Source organism: Mastigoproctus giganteus, chromosome 3 (genome assembly GCF_048544385.1).
Source record: "Mastigoproctus giganteus isolate SK-2022 chromosome 3, ASM4854438v1, whole genome shotgun sequence".
NCBI classification, from domain to species: Eukaryota; Metazoa; Arthropoda; class Arachnida; order Uropygi; family Thelyphonidae; genus Mastigoproctus; species Mastigoproctus giganteus.
In genome coordinates this window covers 140933304-140961079 of record NC_143577.1, presented here as the reverse complement: position 1 = coordinate 140961079, position 27776 = coordinate 140933304, and the positions used below count along the sequence as shown (strand labels likewise).

General features: G+C 37.3%; 1 protein-coding gene across 4 annotated transcripts in view; it reads right to left on the bottom strand.

Annotated features, from left to right (window-relative positions):
- The window catches only part of LOC150088291 (phosphatidylinositol 4-phosphate 5-kinase type-1 alpha-like), a 743292-nt gene that overhangs the window by 228473 nt on the left and 487043 nt on the right, over window positions 1–27776 (bottom strand). For all 4 annotated transcript variants that reach the window (XM_090370677.1, XM_090370676.1, XM_090370679.1 and 1 more), the window contains 2 exons: window positions 25265–25352; window positions 541–603 (listed from right to left, as the gene is read on the bottom strand). In XM_090370677.1, coding sequence (XP_090226803.1) covers window positions 541–603; window positions 25265–25352 — 151 coding nt within the window. The remainder of the gene's footprint in view (window positions 1–540; window positions 604–25264; window positions 25353–27776) is intronic.

Sequence of the window (27776 nt, the reverse complement as noted above, 5' to 3'; positions counted from 1 at the left end):
CAATATGGAATCGAGTAAATGCATTTCTTGTTTGCACTTTTGTGTGGTATACAAGATCATTCATCTGCCCTCCCCAAGCCGAAAGTCTAAAGGATCTAGGTGACCAATATTGTGGACCACTGTGACCAATCCATTGCCCAATGTTTAGAAGTACATTTTACATTGAGTAGCAAAAGAAATCTTCTAACATTTGTTACAATTCAATCTGCAGAAATTGCAGGTAGACCTGTCTAGTAAGGTGATGACTGTAAAAAATAAATAGACTAATAAACTGATCACAGAGGATTCTACACCACTCATTACCACTGAATCAGTGTTTATTGTCAGGACACACAAGTTATGAGTGCAATTTGCAAAGGTGCTTTGATGAGAATCTACAAACAATACTAACTCCATTATTATTCAGAATCCAACCTATGTTTGTATGAACTTTTTTACTTAAAACTGCTTCAGAAATCAGCTCACGAAGTTATGCCATATCTTTGTGAACCATCCTGTATACTAGCAAATTTTAGTTAAAAAAGAAAAACAAATACATACCTATAACACTAGACACCAAGGTTCGAAACTTGCGATGGGGACCTTTGATTTCGGGCAGGTCCACTACATGTCGGGGACACAGATATATCAAAAGTATGGAAAAGAAGTTTAATGAAAAAATAAATCAGTTATACTTGCACAATGGAAACAGAACAACATAAGATAACAGGCCAAATACATAATAAAGTGATCAAAAAATATCAAAAATATTAGTAAATATCAAAAAATAGAACAATGCCATGACTATTACGAAACTGCATAGGTCCTCTTCAAAAAATACAAATGATACATTTCTCCAGGGCAGTACATTAATTGAGCAGTTTATATAATGTTGTACTAATTTTTATATAATATGGAAAATATCTTAATTTTCATATCACATAAAAATGTAATTTGCTTGTGTTATACCGAATCTTTACATAAAAACTAGATTTTGGTATTGACATAATAAATCTCCAGATTTAATGAACTCTTCTAGCATTATCCTGCTGGGAGAGTCCATTGTCCTATGGGTGCATGATGACCATGAAGTAATGCAGATGGTCTGCAAGGATGGACATGTAACCTGGACCATTCAGAGATGCATCTAGACATAACAGAGGTTCTGTGTGCCATTTGAACATGCACCAGACCATTACCGACCATCCACCAACAGTTCCTTGCGCCTCTGTAGCCAGGTGGGAAGGAGCAGCAGTGCGTAGCGCATGCTTCTTGATTAGACCGGGGTTCGAGCCCGTCACCACCAAATACGGAGAATGCGGAAAGGTCAGGGAATGACCACCGCATATTCCCGGAGCAATATGGCCTTAGTTGCTAATGCTCCTAAAAACCAAATAACAAACAAGTTCCTTGTTGATGATGGGTGCATAGCTTTGTGCGGTTTCCGCCAGATAGGCACCCTGCCATCAACTCAAAATAACTGGGAATCTTTGGATTGGATATTTTACTGGCGCATCAGCTTCTATGGCTATAATGCATAACTGGGAATCATCGGACCAGGAGACCCATCTCCAATCATTCAAGGTCCAGTGCTGATGTTCTTTTGCTCAGTTGAGGCACACAATCGTGTATCGTGGCAATGTTAGCAATAGGACTCTGGTGGGTTGGCGGCTCCTGTAACCTACTGTGGCTAATGATCGCCTTATGGTCTTGGTGGAGACGTTTCTGGCTCCTCCCTCGTTAAAGTTGGCAGTGATTTGTGCCATGTTGCTCTCAAGTTGGCTGACAAAATGTGAGAAAGACGTCAATGGCCACATTCATCCACCACCTTTCTCTGCCCACAGTGCTTTCCACGATAAGATGTTGTTCCAGAAATGGAATATTCAAAATACACTCTTGATACTGTCGAATGGGGATAGTGCAATTTCTGTACCACCTCCACAATAGAATGAACCATGTGTTGGGCACCCACTATCATTCCTCTTTCAAAGTTGGTTAATACATGACATCAAATTCATATTGAATTCATCCATCGAATTCATTCATATTGACATCGAATTACCATCTACGTGAATGAAGTAATCCTATATACCAACCAAGCCCCTCTTGCTTGTGGGTTCGTCACCAAGCAAGAGGGGTGATAGTATTGAGTTGCCCATAAACCAGGTATCCCATGAATTCTGTACTTTCAATGTATATAAAAGAAAAAAGGATAGAAAATAGCACTAAAACCCAGTAAATAATAATTTTATATATCATAAGAATTTAAAAAATGCATCTATATATACAGGATGCAGAGAAACTCTACTGACAAACTTGAACAGGTGATAGCGGGTACCAAATGAAACATTTTTTGTCAAGTAAACATAGGTCGTAAATGAGTCGTTATAGCAGCAGAAGCTATTAAAGGGTTCAAAATCAAACAACTCATTCAGTAATTTAATGTCGTTTAATGCATACATCGAAATTGAGAGTCTTCTAGATGAGCAGAAAACCCATTACACTATTATTATGGGGGAACTTCAATGCTAAGGTTGGAAAAAGACAAAACAGCGCAGAAAGGAGAGCTATAGGAAATTTTGGAATTGGTGAAAGAAATGAAAGAGGCGAAAGACTTGTGGAATTTGCAGAATCTCAAGGATTGTCAGTAATGAACACATTTTTAAAGAAAAGGGTGAACAGAAAGTGGACATGGAAGAGTCCAAATGGATTAACAACTAATGAAATCGACTTCATCCTCACTAACAGAAGATATATTGTGAATAATGTTACCGTCCTGAATAAGGTAAATGTTGGAAGTGATCACAGAATGGTAAGATGTACACTTGATATAGATGATATATATTTCCTTTCCTATATCTTGATATAGATATAGGAAAGGAAAAAACTGACTCGAGTAAATAATACAAAAGTCTTTCTATTCTCTGGAACTTAAGAACAAGTTTGAGCTTCTGTAGACTGCTCAGGACCAAGATATCGACAAGGAATATTACAACTTTCTGAAAGTGATAAAGCCCAAGAAACCTATAGGGAAAAAGAAATTAGTTGTTTGTTTGTTATTTGGTTTTTAGGAGCATTAGCAACTAAGGCCATATTGCTCCGGGATATTGGGTGGTCATTCCCTGACCTTCCCGCATCCTCCGTATTTGGTGGTGACGAGCACGAACCCCAGTCTAATCAAGAAGCGTGTGCTTCGCACTGCTGCTCCTTCTCACCTGGCTACGGAGGCGCCAAAAGAAATTAGTCAAGAAACACTTGTTATGATGAACCGAAGGCGAAAAATGAAGAGCAAGATAAACACTGACAATGAAAAAATTGAGTATACTGAGTTATGCAAAGCCATTAGAAAGAGACTCAGAGAGGACATAAGAAGATTTAACACAAGAAAAGTAGAACAAGCATTAAGGGAAAACAAAGGATTTAAATCAGCAGCCATGAGCAGTAATACAGATCGACAAATGATACTGAAACTGAAGAATAGTGATGGTGTACTTATAAACAGCAAAGAAGGTATAATTCAAATAGCAGAAGACTACTATAGAGAATTATACAAGGAACGAGGGAATGATGCCTGCAGTGGGGAAGATAGATTGCAAATTAGCAACACATATGACATACCCAATATTTTTCCTAATGAGGTAGAACGTGCATTGAAGAAAATGAAATCAGAAAGCCCCAGGAGAAGATGAAGTTACTGTAGAATTGTTAAAATTGGGAGGAAGATACATAACACAAAAACTGGCAAGGCTCTTCACAAAGTGCATTAGAAAAGGTGTGACGCCTAAGCAGTGGAATAATGCAATCATAGTTTTGCTGCATAAGAAAGGAGATAAATCAGAAATTGGAAATTATAGACCAATTAGCTTGTTATCCCACATCTACATTGTTCACAAGGGTCATTACTAACAGATTAGAAAGAATATTTAATGAGATTCAACCAAAAGAGCAGGCTGGCTTTAGGACAGGATTCTCAAGTATGGATCACGTGCATGTAATATCACAGCTAATGGAGAAAGCAAATGAATATAAAACACCATTATGTCTGGCATTTGGGGATTATGAAAAGGCATTTGACTCCGCACAGCATAAGGCAATGTTTCAGGCCTGGAAAGACAAGGCATAGATACCCCACATATTATGATTTTGAAGAAAATATATGAGAATGCTACCTCCTTTATTAGACTAGACAAAGACAGCAGAGAATTTAAAATCAAGAAAAGAGTTCGACAAGGAGACACAATATCTCCGAAGCTGTTTACTGCTGCCCTTGAGGAAGCTTTCAGAAGATTAGACTGGTCGCTTTGTTTGTTTGTTGTTGGGTTTTATTGGCGCATTAGCGACTAAGGCTATAATGCGCCAAGACTGGTTGCAGAAAGGAGTCAATATGAATGGAGAGTACCTAAACCATTTACGATTTGCAGATGACATTGTGGTCATAAGCCACGATCCCAAAGAATTAGAGGAAAATCTTAATCAGTTATGTACAGTTAGTAAGGACTTTGGACTAAAGATGAATATGGCTAAAACAAAAGTAATGATGAACAAGTATGCCACAGAAAGGGAAATAATGATTGAAGGAGCAGTAATTGAAAAGGTGGAGTCATATACTTATCTGGGACAAGTTATTAGATGTAATAATGATAAATGGCTGGAAGTCAAGAGAAGAATAAATTTTGGATGGATGGCATTTAGGAAATATAGTCACATACTGAAGAGCAATATCCCAGTTTGTCTGAAATGTAAAATAACGAACCAATGTATACTCACCACCATGACTTATGAAAGCAAAACTTGGGCACTCACCAAAAGAATGGAAGAGAAGCTGAGAACTATACAGCGAAGAATGGAACGAATTATATTGGGAATCAGACTGTTAGATAAGAAGAGAAACACATGGATTAGGCAGCAAACTCAAGTAAACAAAACTAAAGAACTAAAATGGTCTTGGGCAGGACACATAGCTCGAAGACATGATGACAAATGGACTAAGAAAATAACAGAATGGTACCCAAGAGGAGCTAGAAGAAAACCTGGAAGACAAAGGCGGAGACGGATAGATGAAATTCATGAGTTTGTGGGTAGTAAATGGATGGCCAGTGCTCAAAACAAAAGGAACTGGAAAGTTCATCCTGCAGTGGATTGAAAATGGCTGATGATGATGAATGCATACAAATCATTTGCTGTTGCACACAAAATAGAAAAAACAATCCATAACACAGTGCTCGAATGTACGACTACCATCAACATTAATGTATGCATGCGTTGAGAGGTCCCGGAGTGGCGTGTATCTGCCGCTAATAGCATAAACGTGTAATGTCATTTTATGTTCAGTACAGGTACAGACATGGAAATGGAAGAGAGGCTTGCAGGATTTATCAAGACCGCTTCCTAGACAGAAGGTTGCCTCACCACACAACATTTGCTGCAATACACCAAAGATTGCAGGATAGTGGCTCTTTCGGTATGAATATGCATAATACTGGACATCGATACATTGCTAGGACACCCTGGTTTGAGGAACAAGTTTTGCAATCTTCGCTAATACTCCTTCTACCAGCACAAGTGCCATTGCACGCCGATTGAGTGTGCAGCCTTGTTTGGTGTGGGATGTGGTGCACAAAGCCAGACTGCATCCTTTCCGATGCCAGAAAGTACATGCACTAGAACTTGCAGACTTTGCCCACCACGTCGAATTCTCCCACTGATTTTTACAGAAAATCAACTTGCAGCCTGATTTTGCCAATAATGTGCTTTACACTGATCAGCCATGTTTCATCCAAGAGGGATTGTTCAACAGTCATGTGTGGGCAGAGAATAATCCCCATGCAATGGTTGAAATGGCTACCAACACAGGTTTAGCATCAATGTATGGGCTGGCATTGTGGGAAACGTTTTAGTTGGACCATACATATTACCTGAACTTTTAGGTGGATGACTCTGTGTTTTCTAGAGCAAACACTTCCAGAGTTGTTGGAGGATGTTCCTCTGATGGTCCAAGCACAAATGTTGTTCCAACATGATGGCGCACCACCACATTTTCACAGTTGTGTATGTGCACACTTACATACAACCTTTCCAGGCAGATGGATTGGTCAAGGTGGACCTGTAGCCTGGCCAGCAAGGTCGCCTGATCTGACTTGTTTTGACTTTTTCTTTTGGGGATACATGTATTGTAGCAGCAAGCACAGAGATACAAGACAATCCTAGGAACTTCCAATGCCTACAACATTCAATGATGCATCGGTGTGAGTTATGCATTGAACATCATGGTCAACAGTTTGAGCACTTCTTATGAATTGTTTTTTCCATTTTGTGTGCAACAGCAAATGATTTGTATGCATTAAACAACATTAAATTAATGAATGTGTTGTTTTGATTTTTACAACCCTTTAATAGCTTATGCTGCTATTACGACTCATTTACAACATATGTTTACTTGACAAAAAATGTTTCATTTGGTACCATCTATCACCTGTTCAAGTTTGTTGATAGAGTTTCTCTGCACCCTGTATATGATAGTATATATTTATATAGGTATATATACATTTGCATCACCATTAGTAATAATGGTGATGATGATGAAAGTAACTTTATTTAATATACAGAAATGTAGGATTAACTATATAATATCGGTGTAGATAGATATACCATAGTTTACCCATAAATTTGAACTACATATGTAGTTTAAATTTATGGGTAAGCTATGGTGTATCTATGCCGATATTATATAGTTAATTACCTAAACCCATAAGAAATTATTCCTTGTGCACTTCATCTTCTAATACATAAACTTTGGATTGTGCACAAACAGCTTCAAGGTTGTTGCTAGGGTCAGTAACAAAAAAAAGTTTTGCTAAGTAGTAATTTGAAATATCCAATCTACAAGATGCAAAACTTTAAAAATGAAGAAAGAAGAGAAAAGTGTTGATGTAAGATTGGAAGGTATAAAAGGCTGAAAGAATATAAAAATACCAATGATTTGATTAATACAATATATCATACATAATAATAATTATATAATATTGATTACATGTAGTATTGATTGCCGGTATTATTACAGATACTTGGTATATTCTTAGCATGTGTATGTCACAGCCAAAAATTTCATTACTTCATACAGAATGTTCCACCCCACCTTTACTTACTACTGAAAACACCATGAATTGTCAAACCAATCTGTGAAAAGATCTAAACTCTCAAATACTTCCTTGTTCATTTCACAAATATACGTGGTCTCAGTTATAATCTCAATAGCATCCTTTCCACTTACAGTCTGCCAAATACCATGTACTTTTCCTAATAGAATCCTAGTTATCGGATGATTCAACCACTGTTCATCTCAGTTGTCCGAATTATTTGCTGTATGATTCCTTTCGCTTCAAAGATGGTACTTGTGCATATGTGTTTTCTGTTATTCCCTGTCGAAGACAATTTGGAATCTCCACTTATCAACCTTCTCTGACTTAAAATCTCTCTACCACATTCTGTCAAACTCATCTGTTCCCTCCATCATTCTCCAAACTCCACTGATCACTTCAAACTCTTCGACTTCCTCTCTTTGAAACTTTCTCCAGTCAAACCTTCCTAATAGTGAGGTAATTTTCCTTGGTGATTTTAATGTTCACAAATATGGAAGCCAGCTGGCTTCTGTATTTCTAGTCACAAAGACCCAGGTTATTGAGATGCTGATGCTTTTGCAATTACTAATGACCTCACACAGATTGTTCATTTACTTACCAGAATACCAAACAATCCTAACCATGCAGCCAACGTGCTTGATCTTTTTCTCACAAATAAACCTCCAAATACATATTTGAAGTGAGCTGTCCTCAAGGCACCGAAGATCACAACTTGGCGATGGACACTTTTCCAATGGAGCCTTTCTCCCATGGCCATTCTCAACCTTGTGTTGTTTGGCATTACAAGAATGCAAAATGGGATGATCTGTGATATATCTCTTTTTTGTAATTTCCTTGGTTGGATTACTGTTTAAACTCTTTTGATTTCAACATTTGCTCAGATCGTGTCAGAGAAATTATTCTTTTAGCGATGGAATCCTTTATTCCACACTCCACCTTAAAATCTCATCCTTTATCTAAACCTTGATTTTCCAATAAATGTGCTAAGTAACCGTTCAAGAGAAAAATGTTGCATATCATAATTGGCTTGTATCTAAATCTCCAGGTTCATTTTCTGCCTACACCAAAGCTTGCAACAATTGTAAAGCAGTTATTAATCAGTCCAAACTAGATTTTGAACAGACTAAGAGGATAAAACTTCTCTATAAAGAAGTTCGTTAAACAAAGATCCAACTTGTATATGTCAAAAATGTTTGGCGCCCTCCTGAACTGCCACCCATAAGCGATGCTTACCTCGCCTACCCACTAGCGGCAGCTCTGACTTAAGCAGCCATCCTTATGGCTGACAAACGTTGGCAATCACAATGTTGCCATACATCACAGCCACAAGCTTTGCCTTCTAACATTGTTGCTACACGCAGTTCACCATACATGACTGCCATTGCAAGCACATAGGTTCTGAATTTCTAGACTTTTAGATTAACTGTTAAAAACCGATGAAGGGCAGCATACTGCCCAAAAGCTCTTTTGTATTACTGTAAGTGTATTTTGAGATTAAACCTATTTTAACTGCATCCTGTTACTTTTATCTCCATTCCGCTTTGCATCACAGTAAAATATATGAATAATAATGAATCCAGAGAGTGTAGGCCTTTTCAATTATATTTATAAGAAAGTTAGAATAAAGATAACTAACCTTTAAACTTTGGTTTTGTCTTAAAATTCAACTATGTAGTAAAAATGCAAATTGCATTAAACCTTAAAATTTTATTAGTCCAAAAACTTCTCTCATATTGTGTAAATAAGTCATAACTGAATCATTGGCTCTTATACCTCTGGGCACCTACCTGCCGATTGATGAGAAGTCAAATAGTTTTGAAATAGTGTTATATGGGTGGTGGTGATAGTACCCAGCTGAGAATAAGTAACAGAAGATCCTCTGATGGGGATCTTCTGTTACTTATCTCCTCTGATGGGGATCTTCTGTTAGCGAGGTAAGCGTCACTTATGGATAGCAGTTCAGGAGGGTGCCAAACATTTTTGACATATACAAGTTGGATCTTTGTTTAACGATCCTCTGATCCTCTGATTAATTGCGTGAAGTATAAGAGGAAAGCAACTAATTGTAAAGGATTTTACAATATGAGATGTTATAATAATGCCTAATGTACAAAACTTTGGTTTGTCTAAAAAATTCAACTATGTAGTAATGACACAATCATATTAAACAATATGATAGTAAAAAAACTATTTTTAATATGGGATTCAAATGACATTCCTATGCAGGTTATGATAACTATGAGAGAATACTTCTCTGCATGAATTTTCTCACTAGAAACCAAAAGCAAAAAAACATGAAACATACAAAAACAAACCCTCGCTCCCTCCTTCCTCCCCCCCACCCCTCTCTCTCCTAGGACCTCCTTCAGTGGTACAGAAAGAGTTAAATAAAAGGTACAATTAGACTGATGACCATCGTTTATTTCTGTACAAAGTTTTTTTTTTTTTCTTTTAAATACATCCAAGGTTCAACTAAATGAAGCATTGTTCAGTTCAAAGGGCAGAACACAGAATATACCCCACACTGCCCATAGGTCTGCACAGAGGACTGAACTGACTGGATGGCTCAGAAGTCAACTTGGCTGATATAATATCAAACAAGTTGACTTCTGAGGGCTCTACTGTTGCTGGTGACTCAATATATGTTCCCAGTCTAGTATCTCTGGTGTGGTCCTATAATTTGGATTCTGGTTTTCTGTACAATGACTAGTATAAGTCTTGTTAAACTGATACTGAATAAAAAATATCTCTAGCTAGCTACCAAACAGGGTACAGGTGAGAAATAAAGCATATGAGAATTTGCTTAAATTTAGTATTACCCTATAAAACACCTTCATGTGATGTTTCCAGCTAATTCTTTCCTATTTCTTTCCTACACCTGGATGGTAGGGAAAGGCGATATCAGAAGGTTAAGGTCATTTTGGAATTTAAGATGATGTTTTTATATGAATGAATTGAAATTAAGGGTAGTACAGGTGTCTAAGTTTATAGTAAATGCAATTCAAGTAGTGCATATATTTTTGTTCTGGAAATCTGGAAAGGAATAGAACCAATTCTTCTCATCATTATTTTTAAAGCACAGCACATAATTTAAAACAAATGATCAAACTCATGTAGTGCAGATATACTCTGGTTCCAAACAACCAAATTGTCCTTTAAAAAAATGAGTCTAATCTAGGAGTGTTGAGGAGAGTGGCTGAAACCAATGACTGATAGTGAGCCATTAACTCTTTATCGAGAGGTGGTTGAGGGAATAGATGATAATTTTCTAAACCACATTTCTAGAGGTCACTACCAAAAAACAAAAACAATTTGCAGTTTCTGGTTTATTGGGCTTTTCTGTCAGTGCAATCTATTATAAATGTGTAGTAAACTTGGGGCCTTATTTCATTTGCTATAATACCGACAGCTGGAATTCTGTGGGCCAGTATGGTGAAATGTGTTTGCCCTTCACTGAAATCTTCAATCATATAAAAATTGAAGAGAATAGGATTGAAGAGAAGGTTCTGAAAATAAATTTTCAGAACCTTCTCTTCAATCCTATTTTTTTAATCTTCATAAACTTGTTACTCTGTATTGCACTTGTATCACTTGTGCAGCAATCAGTAATGAAGAACACGTGCCATGTTCTTCATTTATATTTTGTTAGATAAAGTTTACAACAACAGCAAGCTGTGCTGTGCATTTTTTATTAACTACTTTTCAAAGAATCCAATACATTTCCAGTATGTTTAATTTACATAAATGATTATTTACGTTTCCATAGTTAACAAAGTTTTTATATTTATTTTTCTTTTCTTTAAGTTGATAACTAGTTTTGTTTGTTTGATATACAAATTTATTTGTTTTTTTTTTCATTTATCTTGTGTTTAAAAACATATGAAGAATAAGCAGAAAATCTGAAGACAAATCAAATGCAAAATAACTGAAAGACCAAAAAAATTTGGTCTTTCAAATCTATATTAACTGAAAGATTTGGCCTTTTAGTTATTTTACATTTTATTCATCTTCAAAAACTCACTACACTTATTCTAGTATACTCATTCTAGTTTATCCAGAGTTGTAATGGCTGGCACCTTGAGGATCTGTAAGAATGTCTGTTCACTTATTTTTTCCTGTTTCACCTACCTCTTCACTGATTAGAACCTAATTGAAACAGCCATATGAAGAGTGACAGTTGGTTTCCATGTTTTTGGCCAATTCATAACCTGGTTACTTGTTGTAATTGATTTTGCATGTCATGATCTTTAGGCTTGTCCAAAGTATATTTAATTTAATAGTTTTACAGTGATGATTAATCACATTCGCTCAACAACAGAGCTTCCTGAGGCTTCCCATGGAGACCTTTTGTACATTTCTGCATATTTTTCAGTGCATTTGCATATGCACTGTTATTGAAATAATATATTTTTTTCTATATATCTATGTTCGACTTTGCAGCAGATGCAGCAGATCGCCACCTTGTCATTCCCATTTTCCAAAGTTGCCAGACATGGGCATCTTCAGCTTTCAAATTTCTCTTTCTCATGGCTGAGAGTGCACCTTCCTTCCATGTTTTTCTAGGGTGTCCTCACCTTCACTTCCCTCGTGGTATCCACTCATATATAATTTTAGGCCATCTCACTTCGTTAATGCACAGCAGATGTTCAAACCACCTCAACCTCCTATTTTCTATTCATTCTATAATATCTTCATCTGCGTGCATACATCTTTTTATTTCCTCATTTGTTATCCTGTCTAGCCTAGAAACCCTAGCACTCCAATGTAGGTAGTCCATTCTAGGGCTCTAAGCTTCTTTTTGTCACCCTCTTTCAGTGTCCAGACCTCACATCTATAGCAAAGTACCAATTCCACTAACGACTGTCCGATATGTTTTTTAGTTCTATGGGAGATATTGTTGACCACCATATATAGATTAGGGCACTAAGAATCTTCCTACTTTGATGAATTTGCATATAAACCTCCGCTTTTCCCAATCCTTCCTTAGTTAATCTACATCCAAGATATTTGAAAAAGTCAACAGGTTTTAGATATATAGACTGTGTAACTTTCAATTCATCAGGATGTTCCGCTGTGCTTAGATATTCTGTCTTAGTAAAATTGACATTGAGGCCCCATTGGTCATATGTAAGATGCAATTTTCTCAACATGTATTCTAAATCATAAGCTTCTTGTGCAATGATAATCTGATCATCAGCAAAATTTAGACTTCCAAGATATCTCTCATTAATTGGTAATCCCTTTTCATAACAGCTTCTTTTCCATTCTTGTAAAGCACATTCCAAGAAAACATTAAATAATAAAGGTGATAGGCTACATCCATGTCTCAACCCCTTTGTTGGATAGATTGGGTTAGATAAAGTATTCCCAACTTCAATATATGCCAAATTGTTATCGTACAATTCCCCAATCAGTTCCACAAGCTCTGGATAAACTGACATATTTTGAAGGGCTTTCCATAATTCCTTTCTCGGAACGGAGTCATAAGCCCTTTCTAAATCAATGAAGGCAAAGAAGGTATCTTTATTCTTTGCTTTTCTTTTCTCCATCAGCTGTTGTAGAACAAACAGATTGTCCACACAAGAGTGACCTGACCTAAATCCACTTTGTTCTTCACTTATCTTATCCTTTACCTCCTCTCGTAATTTTAACTGAAGCACTTTAGAGTATAGTCTGGACATAGTGCAATTAACATTTAAGCCTCTGTAGTTCCTTGGATCCAGCTTATTTCCTTCTTTATATATGGATGAAATATAACTTACTTTCCATTCATTTGGAGTTTTCCTTAGCTGTATACATCTGTTAATCAGCTGTGTTATCAGATCGAAAAGACTTGGTGGTCCATATTTAATTAGTTCCATCGCTATGATCCCAGGGCCTGGAGATTTTTTGTTCTTCATTAATTTTGCACAGTCAAGAACTTGATGTTTTGTAATTTCTATCTCCCTATTATCTACTGGTGGAGGGGTAATTATGCTCTGATACTGTGATCGTCTTTTGCCTAGGAGGTTATTATAATGATTTTCCCACGTTGGCATATCTGTAAAGTTCTTATTCAATCGAGATTCATTCGTTTCAGTGCTCTCAAGCTTCGCTAGGCTTTGGATGACTGTGTTCCTCCTAACGAACTGTCAATTTCTTGGCATTTTTTTCTTCCATGCTGCATCCTTGGATTCAGCAATTTTCCTTTTAATTGCTCTATTGCACCTTTTGTATTCTTCTCTATTTTCCTGATTTAGGCTCTTTTCTTTTCTTTCACCAAACTCGCTACCTCCTCATTCCATGGATACTGTTGCTTATATTTATGATCAATTAGGCCTAGTGCTTCATTAGCAGCCTTGTGTATGGTGGTTTTAATGCTATTATATAAGATATTCACCTCTTCTATCTCTCCAATGTGAGATAGGTAGTTCTGGAGTCTTTTCTGATAAAGATCTTTAACACATCTAAAGGCGGAAATTTGCCTTTAGCCAGCGGGTGGTTGGTTGGTGGAACAGACTTCCATCCCTTGTCGTGGAAGTTGATAGCCTAAATAAGTTTAAGGCTCAGCTGGACAGGTATTTTGAATGAACAGAGGGGTGAAGTGGGAGTGGTTTTTTTTTTTTTTTTTTTTTTTTTGGCTGATGCTGCATAAGCTTGCTTTCTTGCATCAAATGCCTCTACTAATGCTAATGCTAACATTCACTGTCCTCATACATTACATTTATGTAACCTCAGAATTCCAGATATGAAACCATCAGATTAATTAAGCTGTGAACATAAGCATGCACATATAGCTATTTTGTATATTGTATGTAGTGTTATTTTATGTGTTTTTTTTTTTTTTTTTTTTTTTTACTATGCATCATAGTAAAAAATGTGATGCCCGGACTTGTGAATACAAATTTACTCCTCCACGTCCATGAATCACGTATGATTCATTTACAACTACCCGCCAATTTTATTACTTTTCAGGTTATACTGTTGACAATGAAATGTTTCAGTCACGATCTCAAGTTATTAGTTATTTTCTAGTGTGAAAATAGGTGGTCATGGATTTAGCGATGAGGAGTTGCGAAGAATGTTGGAGGAAAGTGACTATGAGCCATTTTCTAGCAATAGCAATGACAATTACATACCAGACACTGTTTCAGAGTCTGATATTTACAGTGGAAATGAAATGCAACAAATATTGACACAATTGACGGATGCAGCAGGTGATGCATCAGAGCAACATGAAGAAGGTTCCTCCAGTGTTAATAAAAGTCATTGGACTTGCAACATTTCTCCACCTCAGAAGGAAACTTTCATAGGTTCATCCAGTATCCAAAATATTGACAGTATAATGGAAAATGGTAAAGCTTCTCTAACCTGCATTTATTATAAATTTATAAATGAAGATGTCATTTGTATGGTGAACCATACAAATTTATATGCTCATCAGGTTATGAACAGTCAAGAAACAGTAAAAGGAAGAATTAAATAATGGAAAGATACTAATGAAAGTGAAATTAAGAAGTTAGCATTAGCATTAGTAGAGGCATTTGATGCAAGAAAGCAAGCTTATGCAGCATCAGCCAAATAAAAAAAAAAACACTTCCACTTCACCCCTCCGTTCGTTCAAAATACCTATCCAGCTGAGCCTTAAACTTATTTAGGCTATCAACCTCCACCACAAGGGATGGAAGTCTGTTCCACCAACCAATCACCCGCTGGCTAAAGGCAAATTTCCGCACGTCTATCCTACATCTGTCTTTCCTCAATTTGAATTTATGCCCTCTCAGGTGATTATTCTGAGCTAGAGGAAGAATCCCATCAGCATTGAGCATGCTTAAACCATTCAAGGCTTTATACACCTCTATCAGATCACCTCGCTGGTGCCTAGTCTCCAGACACTGTAATTTGCAAAACTTAAGCCGTTCTTCGTAAGAGCACCCCTTTGTTCCATTCACTAATCTTGTTGCCCTTCTCTGTACTCGTTCCAGCAGCTCTACATCCTTCTTGAAATGAGGCCTCCAGACCTGTATACAGTACTCTAGGTGTGGCCTGACCATCGCCTTATACAATGGAATAATCACCTCCTTATCCCTGCTGGAAAAATTCCTGTATATCATTGACAATACTCCATGAGCTACTCTTGCAGCCCGTCTGCACTGCTCAGAGAACTTCATATCTGCCTGCACAACCACCCCCAAGTCCCTTTCATTCTCTACCACTGTCAGTGTTGTACCACAGAGTTGATACGTTGCTCTGGGGTTGCTGTTTCCCATGTGTAGTACTTTACATTTGTCAATGTTAAACTTCATTTGCCACCTCTCAGCCCATCTGCTCAACCTTTCCAGATCCTGTTGCAGCAGCATAGTGTCAGTAGTGTCCTTGACAACCCTGCCAACCTTTGTATCGTCTGCAAACTTGGACATTAAGCTTGATATACCATCATCAATATCATTTATAAATACAGAAAACAATAATGGACCCAACACTGAGCCCTGAGGGACTCCACTAATAACATCAGTCCACGATGAGCAGTGTCCATTGATTACCACTCTCTGTCTTCTCCCCCTCAACCACCCCTTTATCCATAGCAGTAATTTGCCTCCAATGTCACACTGCTCCAATTTGTGTAGCAGTCTTCCATGTGCAACAGTATCAAAAGCCTTTCTAAGATCCAAGTATATAATATCAAAGTTATTCCCTGCATCCAGTTCTTTTGTGACTGCATCATAGTATCCAATCAAGTTGGTCAGGCAAGACTTCCCCTTAACAAAACCATGCTGTGTCTGAGCTATAACTGAAGTCTTGTCTAAATGATCCTGCAGTGCTTCTTTAACCAGTGCCTCCATTAATTTTCCTGGAACAGAAGTTAAGCTCACAGGTCTATAATTACTTGTGTCAGCCTTTGATCCTCCTTTGTGAATTGGGGTCACATTTGCACATTTCCAGTCTATGGGTACCTCCCCTGAGTCCAAGGAAGCTCTCATAATTATGGCTAAGGGTTTGCTTACTTCCTTTGCTGCCTCCTTTAATATAACTGGATAGATCCCATCCACCCCGGGTGCCTTTCTTGTGTTTATCTTCAACAGTTTCTCCTCCACTTTACTCCCAGTTATTTCAAGATTCTGTAACTTACTGCTAGAGTTGAATACACCTCTGGCATTCCCCTCGCTGAATAACTCCTCATGTGTGAATGTCGATGCAAAATATTAATTTAGTTTGTTAGCTACCTGAGCAGGATCATCAACACTTGACCCATCAATATCAAGAGGACCAATCTGATTCATCCCTTTCCTTCTAGAGTTTACATAAGTAAAGAACTCTTTGCTGTTTTTCTTTGCATTCCTTGCCAAGGATTTCTGAGAATAGAGTGAATCCCAAGTTTTTGGGATTCACTCTATTCTCAGGTATTGTTTCATATCCAAGGTGGGAGAATTATTGGAAAACAGACCCTATGTACTATCATCCATTGTTACATAATTTTGGAATTACTTACAATAATTTTACTAGACTACTAAGATGCTGGCATTTTGCAGATAACACAGCAAAACATTCTAATCGATTGTATAAAATTCAACCCCTGATTGATCTAGTAATTACAAATTTACGTAATTTATACTTTCCCAAGGATGTTGTTGTTATCGACGAATCTATGATGCTGTTCAGAGGTCGGCTTCTATTCAGGCAATATAACAAAAAGTAACAAATATGGATTGAAAGTATACAAGTTGTGTACAAAAGATGGTTATGTTTGGTCTTTCAATGTTTACAATGGTCAAACCCTGTAACCCTGCCAGGCATCGATAAACCTAGATGTGTGGTTATAAAGCTATTAGACAGACTAATAAACGAAGCACAACTTCTAGTTGCAGATAATTATTATATTAGCATACCTCTTACAAATTACCTGAAATCAAATAATACAGAGTTGTGTGGTACACCTCGTAATAATAGATCGGGAGTTCCTAAGGAAATAATCCAGAAGAAATTATGTAGGGATGAAAAAATAACGATGCAAAAAGATAATATTGTGATCACTAAGTGGCATGATAAGAGAGATGTTTTGATGTTAACAACATGTTTTGGTGATGAAATGAAGGAGTGTGGAAGAACAAATGAACAAGTAAAACCAGAAATGATATCTGAACACAATAAGGCGAAAAAGGGGATTAATGTATCAGACCAACTTTCAAGTTACTAGTCACCAATGAGAAAATCACTGATATGGTATAAAAATATTGCAATATAATTAGTTTTCAGACTGCAATTGTGAATACATTCCTAATTTTCAATGAATTGCAGCAAGAGAATAAAATGTCTCTTTTAGAAGTGAGAGAGGCAGTCAATAAAGAGCTGATGGGAATCAAAAAGGAAACAATCCCTAGTACATCCACTAGTCAATTCTCATTTCAGCATTTTCTGTCAGAAATTTTGAGGCTTTCCCATGGTAAATTCACAGAAAAAGGTGTCACAGATGTTATGAAGAACCAAAAATTGTTGGAAAAAATCCAAAATTGTCTGCCAAGAAAGTTCATACTGAATGTAAATCGTGTGAGAAGCCATACTGTATGGAATTTTGTTATTTATTAACAGAAGGGATTGCTTCTACAGGGATGGGATACACTTAAATATAAAGAGTGCAAGAATATTTGCTGATGCTATCGAGCCAGTGTTAGATGGGTGGGAAAACTGCTAGCTTGGGGGGGGATACAAGGACTAATAGATTAACAGTAGCCACTGGCAGAGGTGAAAGTGATTCTTGCACTGCTTCAATTGGAATGAGCAGAAGCCTGGAACACAAGGTGCAGGATATTTCAGAGACTGCTGGGAATCATTGCGGTACAAGTAAACACATGGGTTGTGTTAGGGTAGCTAAGAAAAAGAACAGGTGCATGTATACTTGCATGTGCACCAATGCTAGGTGTTTGGTAAATAAATTTGAGGTATTTCTCAAAGCATCAAAGGCAGATATTGTTGGGATATCAGAGACGTGGTGTCACACAGATATAATCATCTGTGTCACACAGACACAGATGTCACACAGGAATGCAGAACTAGAATTTGGAGAGTACAATGTCTACAGAAAGGATAGACAGGATAGGAAGGGAGGAGGGTTTATGCTATTAGTTAAGAAACACATAAAATCCCAAGAAGTGAAGCCAGTCGACATCGCCAGACAGTGCAGTGTCGAGTACGTTTGGTGTGACATAAGCACTGGGAGATCAAAATTGAGAGTAGGGGTGTGCTATAGGCCTAATTACTCTGATGAGTATAATAAGAAACTGTACAGGGAAATAGAGTGGGCCAGTATATGAGAGAGTCTTATAATGGAGGATTTTTAATTTTTTTTTTTTTTTTTTTTTTTTTTATGAAAACCCCAAACAGGAAAGGTATCAAAACCTATTGTACTTAGTACTCTGCATGGGTTGAAGGAGAAGTATGGGGGGAGGGGGGTGCTGGAAACTTTGCTCTAGAGACTAAACATGGGTTTCACCACTTCGAGCCTCCAGATATTGACTAGAATTTGTGGGTTGGTCACTCACACACTAGCAAGCCTTTTGTGGATTTACTGGATGATTGTTTTCTACATCAGCATGTTCGGGAGGCAACTAGAGGGAGTAATACTCTTGATTTGATTATCAATAGTGATTCTTCATGCATTAAGAATCTGCAGATAGAGGAACTACTAGGTGGCAGTATTCACAGTATGCTGAAGTGGGATTTACTTGGTTCCAGATCAACACGTGACACAGAAGACTATGATAGACACAAGTTGATCTGTAACCAAGTTACAAAAGAAGTTAGGCAGGCGAAGGCAGATTACGAGAAATCTTTGGCAAGGGATGCAAAGAAAAACAGCAAAGAGTTCTTTACTTATGTAAACTCTAGAAGGAAGGGGATGAATCAGATTGGTCCACTTGATATGGATGGTTCAACAGTTGATGTTCCTGCTCAGGTAGCTAACAAACTAAATGAATATTTTGCTTCGACATTCACACATTAGGAGTTATTCAGCGAAGGGAATGCCAGAGGTGTATTCAACTCTGGCAGTAAGCTAGATAATCTTGTAATAACTGAGAGTAAAGTGGAGGAGAAATTGTTGAAGGTAAACACAAGAAAGGCACCTGGGGTGGATGGGATCTATCCAGTTATATTAAAGGAGGCAGCAAAGGAAGTAAGCAAACCCTTAGCCATAATTATGAGTACCTCCCCTTGGACTCAGGGGAGGTACCCAAAGACTGGAGATGTGCAAATGTGACCCCAATTCACAAAGGAGGATCAAAGGCTGACAAGTAATTATAGACCTGTTAGTTTAATTTCTGTTCCAGGAAAATTAATGGAGACACTGGTTAAAGAAGCACTGCAGGATCATCTAGACAAGACTTCAGTTATAGCTCGGACACAGCGTGGTTTTGTTAAGGGAAAGTCTTGCCTGAACAACCTGACTGGATACTATGATGCAGTCACAAAAGAACTGGATGCAGGGAATAACTTTGACATTATATACTTGGATCTTAGAAAGGCTTTTGATACTGTTGCACAGGGAAGACTGCTGCACAAATTGGAGCAGTGTGGCATTGGAGGCAAATTGCTGCTATGGATAAAGGGGTGGTTGAGGGGAAGAAGCCAGAGGGTGGTAATCAAGGGACACTGCTCATTGTGGACTAATGTTATCAGTAGAGTCCCTCAGGGTTCAGGTTGGGTCCATTATTGTTTTCTGTATTTATAAATAATACTGATGATGGTATATCAAGCTTAATGTCCAAGTTTGCAGACGATACAAAAGTTGGCAGGGGTTGTTAAGGACACTACTGACGCTATGCTGCTGCAACAGGATCTGGAAAGGTCGAGCAGATTGGCAGAGCAACATATCAACTCTGTGGTACTACACTGACAGTGGTAGAGAATGAAAAGGACCTGGGGGTAATTATGCAGGCAGATATGAAGTTCTCTGAGCAGTGCAGATGGGCTGCAAGAGTAGCTCATGGTGTCTTATCAATGATAAACAGGAATTTTTCTAGCAGGGATAAGGAGGTGATTATTCCCTTGTATAAGGCAATGGTGGTCAGTAATGAACACTTTTTTCAAGAAAAGGGCGAACAGAAAGTGGACATGGAAGAGTCCAAATGGATTAACAACTAATGAAATCGACTTCATCCTCACTAACAGAAGATATATTGTGAATGATGTTACCGTCCTGAATAAGGTAAATGTTGGAAGTGATCACAGAATGGTAAGATGTACACTTGATATAGATGTAGGAAAGGAAAGGAAAAAACTGACTCGAGTAAATAATACAAAGGTCTTTGAAATAACAGAGGAGGAGAAAAAGCAGTATGTACTGGAACTTAAGAACAAGTTTGAGCTTCTGCAGACTGCTCAGGACCAAGATATCGACGAGGAATATTACAACTTTCTGAAAGTGATAAAGCCCAAGAAACCTATAGGGAAACAGAAATCCAAAGAAGAAAAAATTAGTCAAGAAACACTTGTCATGATGAACCAAAGACGACAAATGAACAGCAAGAAAAACACTGACAGGGAGAAAATTGAGTATACTGAATTATGCAAAGCCATTAGAAAGAGACTCAGAGGGGACATAAGAAGATTTAACACAAGAAAAGTAGAACAAGCATTAAGGGAAAACAAAGGATTTAAATTAGCAGCCATGAGCAGTAATACAGAAAGACAAATGATACTGAAACTGAAGAATAGCAATGGTGTACTTATAAACAGCAGAGAAGGCATAATTCAAATAGCAGAAGACTACTATAGAGAATTATACAAGGAGCGAGGGAATGATACCAGCAGTGGGGAACATGGATTGCAAAGTAGCAACACATACGACATACCCGATATTCTTCCTGATGAGGTAGAACATGCATTGAAGAAAATGAAGAATCGGAAAGCCCCAGGGGAAGATGAAGTTACTGTAGAGTTGTTAAAATTGGGAGGAAGAGATATAACACAAAAACTGGCAAGGCTCTTCACAAAGTGCATTAGAAAAGGTGTGATGCCTAAGCAGTGGAATAATGCAATCATAGTTTTGCTGCATAAGAAAGGAGATAAATCAGAAATTGGAAATTATAGACCAATTAGCTTGTTATCCCATATCTACAAGTTGTTCACAAGGGTCATTACTAACAGATTAGAAAGAATACTTGATGAGAATCAACCGAAAGAGCAAGCTGGCTTTAGGACAGGATTCTCAACTATGGATCACCTTCACGTAATATCACAGCTAATGGAGAAAGCAAATGAATATAAAACACCATTATGCCTGGCATTTGTGGATTATGAAAAGGCATTTGACTCCATACAGCATAAGGCAATGTTTCGGGCACTGGAAAGACAAGGCATAGATACTCCATATATTATGATTTTGAAGAAAATATATGAGAGTGCTACATCCTTTATTAGACTAGACAAAGACAGTAGCAAATTTAAAATTGAGAAAGGAGTTCGACAAGGAGACACAATATCGTCGAAGCTGTTTACTGCTGCCCTTGAGGAAGCTTTCAGAAGATTAGACTGGTCGCAGAAAGGAGTCAATGTGAACGGAGAGTACCTAAACCATTTACGATTTGCAGATGACATTGTGGTCATAAGCCATGATCCCAAAGAATTAGAGGAAAATCTTAATCAGTTATGCACAGTTAGTAAGAATTTTGGACTAAAGATGAATATGGCTAAAACAAAAGTAATGATGAACAAGTATGCCACGGAAAGGGAAATAATGATTGAAGGAGCAGTAATTGAAAAGGTGGAGTCATACTTATCTGGGACAAGTTATTAGCTGTAATAATGATAAATGGCTGGAAGTAAATTTTGTATGGATAGCATTCAGGAAATATAGTCACATACTGAAGAGCAATATCCCAGTTTGTCTGAAACGTAAAATAATGAATCAATGTATACTCCCCATCATGACTTATGGAAGTGAAACTCGGGCACTCACCAAAAGTATGGAAGAGAAGCTAAGAATTACACAGCGAAGAATGGAACGAATTATATTGGGAATCAGACTGTTAGATAAGAAGAGAAACACATGGATTAGGCAGCAAACTCAAGTAAAGGACATTCTTATCAAAACTAAAGAACTAAAATGGTCTTGGGCAGGACACATAGCTCAAAGACATGATGACAGATGGACTAAGAAAATAACAGAATGGTACCCAAGAGGAGCTAGAAGAAAACCTGGAAGACAAAGGGGGAGATGGATAGATGAAATTCATGAGTTTTTGAGTAGTAAATGGATGGCCAGTGCTCAAAACAGAAGGAACTGGAAAGTTGCTGGAGAGGCCTTCATCCTGCAGTGGATTGAAAATGGCTGATGATGATGAAGGCAATGGTCAGGCCACACCTTGAATACTGTATACAGGTCTGGAGGCCTCATTTCATAAAGGATGTAGAGCTGCTGGAACGAGTACAGAGATAGGCAACAAGGTTAGTGAATGGAACAAAGGGTTGCTCTTACAAAGAAAGGCTTCAGTTTTGCAGATTACAGTGTCTTGAGACTAGGCACCGGCGAGGTGATCTGATAGAGGTGTATAAAGCCTTGAATGGTTTGAGCATGCTCAATGCCAATGGGATTCTGCCTCTTCCTCAGAATAATCACCTGAGAGGGCACAAATTGAGGAAAGACAGATGTAGGATAGATGTCCAGATATTTGCCTTTAGCCAGCGGGTAGTTGGTTGGTGGAACAGACTTCCATCCATTGTTGTGAAAGTTGATAGCCTAAATAAATTTAAGGCTCAGCTGAACAGGTATTTCGAACAAACGGAAGGGTGAAGTGGAAGTTTTTTTTTTTTTTGTTTTTCTGGCTGATGCTGCATAAGCTTGCTTTCTTGCATCATATGCCTCTACTAATGCTAATGCTAAATGTTTTGAAAATAAAAATAAAAATTAGTCTTTTTTTTTTTTTTTTTCAGTTTTTTTGTACTTCTGAAATAAAATACACTTTTCTTCACATTTTGAAATCGGTTTTATTTATTCCTAACATTACATGTAATTTGAATTATTTGATGTAGCTATGTGTAAAAACTAGAAAACGTTTATGCAGGTTCATTAACTTTTCTAAAAAAAATTTTTTCTTGTTTATAAGTCTGCAAAAGATTAAAAACGTAAGTCAGAAGTCAATCTTTAAAAATGTTAAGCTGGCAAGGTCCTCAGGAATCAGATACGATGTCTGAACTTATTACGAAAACTATTGTGCCTCAAAAACACTGGCAATATTTTCTTGAACTATCCTATTGTCTTTACTGACCGTATTAGGTCTCATTTGTCCTTTATTCTAGTATTTGAATAATATATCTGCAATCAGCAGGTAAGTTCCAACCCACAGTTGGCACCTCTCATTACCCTGCAGTCTTTTGTTGTCCATACCGACTTCTGGTGAGTAATTATAAAGTCTATAATTGATTTCTGCTGGAGTGATGGTCACTCCCATGTACATCTATGGATGTTTTTGTTTTGAAAAAAAGGTGTTAAGAATTTTCAGGTGGTACTGTTTACAAAAACCAATAAGTCTCTCACCGTTGTCATTCACAGTTTCTTCTCTAAAGCAACCCACTACATTGTCATTCCTTTTTGATCCAACCCATTCATTTAGATCTTCTGTCAAAACTATTTGTTCGTTCTTCTTAACCAAATCCATTTGTTCATAAAGCATATGGTAGAACTTATCGGCATCAGGCGCATCATCTACAGGTGCATATACACCCAACATAACAATTTCCTGGCCATGTCTGTTGAAAATAACTTTAATGCATCTTATTTTAATTTGATCATAGCCCTTAAAAAATCCTTCTCGTCTCTTACCCACTAGAATACCATCACCTGCTTTAGCTCTCTCTATCTGATTTTTCAATCCCACTCCAGTAATGAGCATATAACCCCAGGAACTCACATCTGGTGAGTATGGGCTTGGCACACACAGGGTTCTGAACTGGATATCATCATTCTTCTCTTTCTTGGTGATTCCCTTCTACTTCTGACTCTTGTTTTCTCCTCTCTCTCTCTCTCTCTCTCTCTCTCTCTCTCTCTCTCTCTCTCTCTCTCTGGGTAACTCAGAAATTATATTTTTGGCTAGTGTAGCATAAGCCTCAGACCTCTTTGCACCATATGGCTAATAATAATAATAATAATATTTTCCAACCTGTTTCTCTTTTTCTTTGTTTTGGTCATGACAAGAATATCAAGGTGCATCTCTTTTGCTTCTGTAACTATCTCTTGTGTCAACTTCCATGAATGTTCCATATACCAATACAAATAATCCTTTTTTCCATGCTTAAGTCATTTTCCTTTTAGTCCATCCGGCTTCTTGCAATAATGGTATTTTTAGCAGTAAAACTGTTTTTCCAAGTGCCGGGGTGCTGGCCCGATGCCTCAACCCTCAACCTGAGGGACCAGAGATTTGATATCGTGATTACCTTTCCCCCAGCCTTTGCTGATCCAACAGCTCATCCTGCAAGGTAGAAGTTGGCACACTCTCATCTCTGCTGCCTCAGTTCAGGATGCTTTTTGGTTATTCACAGCTAACCCACATACTATGGTCCATTCGCTATCCGCCACCTGCAATCCGTCTGGTGGCTGAGGCCCGCCCCAGAATTATTTCATAATTCTGGGGCGGGCCTTTAATTATGAAATATTTATCAACAAAGGTGAATATGCAGAGCATGGAACAGTCTTCATAAGAAAATTTTTTTTGCCATTCCAAGTAATTGCAAAAGATAAAGAATCATAACCTATTTACTTGAAAATAAATAATAATAATAAGTAAAATAATTTACTTATTTATACAATAAAAGCAGATATTGAAACAAAAGAAGATGCTATTAGATCTGTGTGTGTATGTCAGTATTTCATGGTTCTGCAATAAAAAACACAAACATCATATGTGTGTACTTGTCTGTATACATCACATATTTTGTAGGGTGGGGAGAGAAAAAGAGAGAGATTATATCTATTATATAAACATTATAGTACACGTTATTCAAGCAAAAGTTTCAGGTTTGTATGCAGCTGTGAGCAAAAACTAGGTTTGTTACAAATGCATCAATCTCAGTGTTTTTCAGGCTTTTGTCCTAGATATTTATTAAATCTGCTATATAATTAAAAATTAGCTCATTTCGAAGAAATCTTCAAAATTTAATAATGAAACATTTCTTACATGATGGAATCTTTCTGAAGACAATTTTCCCCATAAAATCTTGAAATCTTTGGGCATAAAATCCGGGTCTATGTACCGATACTGTATCCTGAAATAATATTTTTACTGGATGAGCTTAAGTTACAAACACAGTACACTAACCCACTAATTTATAAACATCGTTTGTCCTGAAATTTCACGAAGCAAAAGTTCATAAATTGGGAGTGATTTCCCCATAGATGTAGTATAATGAAAGGATGTGATCCAAAAAATGGATAACCATAACATTTATGTAAAATATACCGGGTGGTTATAAAATAAATTTCCCTATTCAGAAGACCCTAGTGCCAAAACGGTTATAGTGCATAGTGTTAGGGTCAGGTGCCACCTGTGGTTACCCACTTCTGTGCCGCATGTACGCTGTGAAGAAATACAGTACTACTGTAAATGCCAGAAAAGTGTTGTGTGTTGTATATGACATATTGCGTTATGTTCTGTTGTGTGTCCTGGCATTTGACCACAGGGCCCCTGGGGACTCTACATTGCCCACACACACACACACACACACACCACTAGGAGGTAGCCAGGCTGCCCATAATTCTCTGGGTCGCCTGAGCTACCTAGGCAGAGGCCAAGTAAAAAAATAAATAGAGATAAAAAATAAAAATTAATAATAATTAAATAATTAAAATAATAATAAATTAAAAAAAAATAAAATAAAAAAAATAAATAATAATAATAAAAAAATTTTAAAAAAAGCTGGGTTAGCAAATCCTACCCTACATGAGGGTTAGCAGGGAGTCATGTCTGGTTGAGTTGCGGCAAGACCGTGGGTACCATGTCCATGAAGGTTGTGTTCAGTTAGGGGGTGTCGATTCAGTCCTGTTCTTGTCCACTTACAGAGAGAAGAGAGTGTCCTTTAGAGATGAAGGATAAGATGAAAGTCAGAAGACAGTTGGATGTGCAAGGTGTGATCTTCTTGCCATTGCAAGCACATAGGTTCTGAATTTCTAGACTTTTAGATTAACTGTTAAAAACCGATGAAGGGCAGCATACTGCCCAAAAGCTCTTTTGTATTACTGTAAGTGTATTTTGAGATTAAACCTATTTTAACTGCATCCTGTTACTTTTATCTCCATTCCGCTTTGCATCACAGTAAAATATATGAATAATAATGAATCCAGAGAGTGTAGGCCTTCTCAATTATATTTATAAGAAAGTTAGAATAAAGATGCCTAACCTTTAAACTTTGGTTTTGTCTTAAAATTCAACTATGTAGTAAAAATGCAAATTGCATTAAACCTTAAAATTTTATTAGTCCAAAAACTTCTCTCATATTGTGTAAATAAGTCATAACTGAATCATTGGCTCTTATACCTCTGGGCACCTACCTGCTGATTGATGAGAAGTCAAATAGTTTTGAAATAGTGTTATATGGGTGGTGGTGATAGTACCCAGCTGAGAATAAGTAACAGAAGATCCTCTGATGGGGATCTTCTGTTACTTATCTACTCTGATGGGGATCTTCTGTTAGCGAGGTAAGCGTCACTTATGGATAGCAGTTCAGGAGGGTGCCAAACATTTTTGACATATACAAGTTGGATCTTTGTTTAACGATCCTCTGATCCTCTGATTAATTGCGTGAAGTATAAGAGGAAAGCAACTCATTGTAAAGGATTTTACAATATGAGATGTTATAATAATGCCTAATGTACAAAACTTTGGTTTGTCTAAAAAATTCAACTATGTAGTAATGACACAATCATATTAAACAATATGATAGTAAAAAAACTATTTTTAATATGGGATTCAAATGACATTCCTATGCAGGTTATGATAACTATGAGAGAATACTTCTCTGCATGAATTTTCTCACTAGAAACCAAAAGCAAAAAAACAAGAAACATACAAAAACAAACCCTCGCTCCCTCCTTCCTCCCCCCCCCCCCTCTCTCTCTCCTAGGACCTCCTTCAGTGGTACAGAAAGAGTTAAATAAAAGGTACAATTAGACTGATGACCATCGTTTATTTCTGTACAAAGTTTTTTTTTTTTCTTTTAAATACATCCAAGGTTCAACTAAATGAAGCATTGTTCAGTTCAAAGGGCAGAACACAGAATATACCCCACACTGCCCATAGGTCTGCACAGAGGACTGAACTGACTGGATGGCTCAGAAGTCAACTTGGCTGATATAATATCAAACAAGTTGACTTCTGAGGGCTCTACTGTTGCTGGTGACTCAATATATGTTCCCAGTCTAGTATCTCTGGTGTGGTCCTATAATTTGGATTCTGGTTTTCTGTACAATGACTAGTATAAGTCTTGTTAAACTGATACTGAATAAAAAATATCTCTAGCTAGCTATCAAACAGGGTACAGGTGAGAAATAAAGCATATGAGAATTTGCTTAAATTTAGTATTACCCTATAAAACACCTTCATGTGATGTTTCCAGCTAATTCTTTCCTATTTCTTTCCTACACCTGGATGGTAGGGAAAGGCGATATCAGAAGGTTAAGGTCATTTTGGAATT